The sequence below is a fragment of the Bison bison genome, unplaced genomic scaffold, assembly GCF_000754665.1.
Source record: "Bison bison bison isolate TAMUID 2011002044 unplaced genomic scaffold, Bison_UMD1.0 scf7180017864057, whole genome shotgun sequence".
Lineage (NCBI taxonomy): Eukaryota > Metazoa > Chordata > Mammalia > Artiodactyla > Bovidae > Bison > Bison bison.
Genome location: NW_011494629.1, coordinates 3,814,980 through 3,820,362, shown reverse-complemented (window position 1 = coordinate 3,820,362; position 5,383 = coordinate 3,814,980). Strand labels below are relative to the sequence as shown.

The window sequence follows — 5,383 nt, the reverse complement described above, 5'->3', positions numbered from 1 at the left end:
ATGTGAAGTCAAGTGGGCCTTAGAAAGCATCACTACAAACAAAGCTAGTGGAGGTGATGGAATTCCAGCTGAGCTATTTCAATCCTGAAAGATGATGATGTGAAAGTGTTACACTCAACATGCCAGCAAATTTGGAAAACAGCAGTGGCCACAGGACTGGAAAAGGTCAGTTTTCATTCCAATCCCAAAGAAAGGCAATGGCAAAGAATGCTCAAACTACCACACAATTGCACTCATCTCACATGCTAGCAAAGTAATGCTCAAAATTCTCCAAGCTAGGCTTCAGCAATATGTGAACCGTGAACTTCCAGATGTTCAAGCTGGTTTTAGAAAAGGCAGAGGAACCAGAAATCAAATTGCCAACATCCACTGGATCATCGAAAAAGCAAGAGAGTTCCAGAAAAACATCTATTTCTGCTTTATTGACTATGCCAAAGCCTTGGACTGTGTGGATCACAATAAACTGGAAAATTCTGAAAGAGATGGGAATACCAGACCACCTGACCTGCCTCTTGAGAAACCTGTATGCAGGTTAGGAAGCAACAGTTAGAACTGGACATGGAACAACAGACTGGTTCCAAATTGGAAAAGGAGTACGTCAAGGCTGTATATTGTCACCCTGCTTATTTAACTTCTATGCAGAGTACATCATGAGAAACGCTGGGCTGGAAGAAGCACAAGCTGGAATCAAGATTGCCGGGAGAAATATCAATAACCTCAGATATGCAGATGACACCACCCTTTTCTTATGGCAGAAAGTGAAGAGGAACTAAAAAGCCTCTTGATGAAAGTGAAAGAGGAGAGTGAAAAAGTTGGCTTAAAGCTCAACATTCAGAAAACTAAGATCATGGCATCTGGTCCCATCACTTCATGGGTAATAGATGGGGAAACAGTGGAAACAGTGTCAGACTTTATTTTTTGGGGCTTCAAAATCACTGCAGATGGTGATTGCAGCCATGAAATTTAAAGAGGCTTACTCCTTGGAAGGAAAGTTATGATCAACCTAGATAGCATATTCAAAAGCAGAGACATTATTTTGCAAACAAAGGTCCGTCTAGTCAAGGCTATGGTTTTCCTAGTGGTCACGTATGGATGTGAGAGTTGGACTGTAAAGAAGGCTGAACGCCGAAGAATTGATGCTTTTGAACTGTGGTGTTGGAGAAGACTCTTGAGAGTCCCTTGGACTGCAAGAGATCCAACCACTCCATCCTAAAGGAGATCAGTCCTGGGTGTGCACTGGAAGGACTGATGCTGAGGCTGAAACTCCAATACTTTGGCCACCTCATACGAAGAGTTGACTCATTGGAAAAGACCCTGATGCTGGGAGAAATTGAGGGCAGGAGGAGAAGGGGACGACAGAGGATGAGAAACTCCAGGAGTTGGTGATGGACAGGGAGGTGTAGTGTGCTGCGATTCATGGGGTCACAGAGTCATACACGACTGAGAGACTAGACTGAACTGAACAATATATACAAAAATAAACTCAAAATGGATTAAAGACCTAAATGTAAGACTGGATACTATAAAAATCCTGGAGGAAAATACAGGCAAAACACTCTTTGACATAAATTGCAGCAATATTTTTCTGGATCTGTCTCCTACAGTAATGGAAATAAAAACAAAAATACACAGATGGGGGCCTAACAACACTTTTGCTTTTGCACAGCAAAGGAAACCACAATAAAAATGAAAGATAACCTACAAACTGGGAGAAAATATCTGCAAATGATGCTACCAATAAGGAATTAATTTCCAAAACATACAACAGTTCATGAAACTCAGTAACAAAAGAAACCAAGCAACTCAATCAAAAAATAGGCAGACCTAAATGGACATTTCTCCAAAGAAGATGTACAGATGGCTAATAAGCATATGAAAAGATGCTGAATATCACTAATTATCAGAGAAATGCAAATCAAAATTACAATGAGGTTATTACCTCACACCAGTCAGAATGGTCATCATCAAAACATCTATCAGTACCAAATGCTAGAGAAGGTGTGGAGGAAAAAATCCTCCCACACTGCTGGTGGGAATGTAAACTGGTGTAGCCACTATGGAGTACAGTATGGAGGTTCCTTAAAAAACTGAAAATGATAGGGCTATCATATGATCCATGGAAGCACATCCTAGGCGTGTGCTCAGTCGCTAAGTTGTAACGCCACGGACTGTAGCCTTCCCAGGCTCCTGTGTCCACAGGATTCTCTAGGCAAGAATACTGGAGTGGGCTGCCACTTCCTTCTCCAAATCCTAGGTATATATTTGGTGAACACCATGGTTTGAAGATACACATGCTCCAATGTTACCACAGCTCTATTTATGATAGCTAGGACATGGAAGCAACCCAATGTCCATACACAGATGAACGGATAAAGAAATTGTGGTAAGATAGATATAGATATAATCTCATACACAGAATGAAGTATTATTCAGCCACAAAAAGAATAAAATCACGCCTTCTGCAGATACATGGCTGACCTATAAATTATCATGCTAAGTGAAGTAAGCCAGATAGAAAAAGAAAAGTATCATGAAATATGCTTTTGTGCAGAATAAAAAAAAAGATACAAATGAATTTAATTCAAAATATAAACAGACTCAGACACAGAAAATAAACGTATGGTTACCAGAGGGTAAAGGAGAAGAAAGGGATACATTAGGAGTTTGGGATTAACCTATACACACTGCTATGTATTGGGGTGGCCAAGAAGTTCCTTTGATTAAAAAAAAAAAAAAAAAGCCACATTTTCCATTTTCACCAAGAACTTTATTGTGCCATGAATTCACTGTTTTGTTCCTTTACCTTCTGCCATTTTTCAGGCAACTTCATAATTCCATTTCCCCAAAACTTTTTTATCTTTTTGAGCAAAGAATTGTTCCAGGTTCCTTTTACAGTCTTCCAGGGAGCTGAAATTTCTTCCATTAAGAGAATTTTGTAAAGACCAAAATAAAAGGAAATCTGAAGGTACAATGGCTGGTGAATATGGTGGGTGAATCAGAACTTCCAGCCAAAGCATAACAGTTTATGCCTAGGCATCAAAGAAACATGTGGTCTTGCATTATCCTGATGGAGACTATGCATTTTCTGTTGACTAATTCTGGACACTCTTCATCAAGTGCTGCTCTCAGTTGGTCTAACTGGGAGCAATTCTTGTTGGAATTAATTGTTTGATTCCCCAGAAGGAGCTCATAGCAGAGGATTCCCTTCCAATCCCACCATACACACAACACCATCTTCCTTGGAAGAAGATGCCTTTGGTGTGATTGGTGGTGGTTCATTTCACTTGCCCCCACAATCTCTTCCATTTCACATTATTGTACAGTATCCACTTTTCAACACCCATCACAATTTGTTTTAAAAATGGAACATTTTTATTATGTTTCAGTAGACAAACACATGTGAAATATGGTTACAAAGGTTTTTTCACTTAGCCTAGGTGGAACCTAAACATCAAAGTGATTAACATAACCAAGCTGGTGCAAATGACTTTCAAATCTTGATTTGGATATTTTGAGTATGTCAGCTATCTCCCACATGATATAACATTGATTCTTCTCAATTAATGTCTCTATTTGATCATTATCAACTTCAACTACCTGACCATGGAGCACTGTCCAGCAAGAAATCTCCAGCACAAAACTACACAAACCACTTTTGTCATGTTTGATCAGTCACAATACCTTCTCCATACACTGCACAAGTCTATTTTTGTGTTTTAGTTGCATTTTTACCTTTGTTGAAATAATAAGGCATAACATGTCAAAACTGTTTTTTTTTTCTTCTGTGTTCAATATTAAAATGGCTACACAAAAATTCACCAATTTTGATAAGTTTTTTTTAAATGTATACTGATATGACTGCTGTCACAATAAATCTAACAAACTGGTTTCGAATGACATTAAAGACAACTAAAGCACTACTAGAGCCATCTTATGGGAAAAAAAGAAATGAACCTTTTGGCCAACCCAATATATAATAGATAACAACAAGGATGTACTCTGTAGCACAGAGAACTATACTCAGTATTTTGTAATAACCTATCAGGGAAAAGAATCTGGAAAAGAATATATAACTGCATCACTCTGCTGTACACCTGAAACTAACATCATATTATAAATCAACCATGCCTCAATACAAAATTATAAAGTAAAAAAATGATACAAAGCTATTCACATTCATTGTACCAATGCCTATTTCCTTGTGTTAAGACTATACTATAGTTATGTAAGATATAACCATTAGGGGAAACATGAAGAATACAATTGATCTAAATCCCTGAATCTTAATCATGTCATATAAAAAATTTTTTAAGTATATAGCAAACCAAAACCATCTGTAAACATTTTCTTCTAAAAAGGCAAGCCAGACCTGGAGAAGAAACATTTTCAAAACATGTATCTGGTAAGGTCTGAACTCCTTCAACTCAACAAGACCCAAACCAAAAAACAAAACAAAAAAATGGGCAAAAGATTTGATGAAACACTTCATTAAAGGAGATTATGAATGGTTAAAAAGCACATGAAAAGAAGTTCAACATTGTTAATTACCAGAGAAATGCAAATTAAAATCCAATAAGATGCAACTAGACATCAACTACAATGGTTAAAAATAGTAAGACTTACCAAACCAACTGCTGGTAACAGCAGTGAGAACTCTTAGGCATTGCTTACAGCTATGAAACACAGTAGACCCAATGGGGAAACATCTGGAACTTTCTGAATAAGTTACATATAAACTTACCAGAAGACTAGGTAAGCCCACTCCTAGGTATTTACATAAGAAATAAAAACGTATTGACACAAAGACTTATATGTGAATGTTCATAGAAGCTTTATTCATAACAGCTCCAAACTGGAAAAACACCCATGTATCCATGAGCTGAAAGAATAACAAACTGTAGTATATGCACACAAAAGAATTCTACTCAGGCTAAAAAGAATAAACTGGTGATACACACACAGGAGTCTCAAAAGCATCATGCTAAATGTGGAAGTCAGACAAAAGATACTATATATAAATTCATTTATATAAGATTCAAAACAAGGAAAAAGTATCGAAATAGAAAATAGATCAGTGATTGGCTGGCATCTGAGAAGAGGTATGAGAGGAAGGGACTCACTGCAAAGGGGTACAAGGAATTTTGGGGGGATGATGAAAATATTCCAAACCATGACTCTGATGATAGTAAGCTACTGCATAACTTTTTAAACTTATTGATTTGTATAATGAAGTGCTGAATTTTATTTTTCATTTAATATTCTTCAATAAAAGTGATTAATATTTAAAAAAAGAAAAAACTGAATCTGCATTCTTGAGGAAGTTGCATGGTAAGGTCTGCTCACCCACTGAGACGAGGTGGCTGTAGTTCTCCAGCATGACATC

At 37.3% G+C, this 5,383-nt stretch overlaps 1 protein-coding gene across 1 annotated transcript in view; it reads right to left on the bottom strand.

Moving 5' to 3' along the window:
* LOC104985710 (zinc finger protein 782-like) overlaps positions 1-5,377 on the bottom strand; it is a 63,655-nt gene extending 58,278 nt beyond the window's left edge. The window contains exon 1 of the mRNA XM_010836002.1: positions 5,344-5,377. Coding sequence (XP_010834304.1) covers positions 5,344-5,377 — 34 coding nt within the window. The remainder of the gene's footprint in view (positions 1-5,343) is intronic.
* Positions 5,378-5,383: the final 6 nt, after the last annotated feature.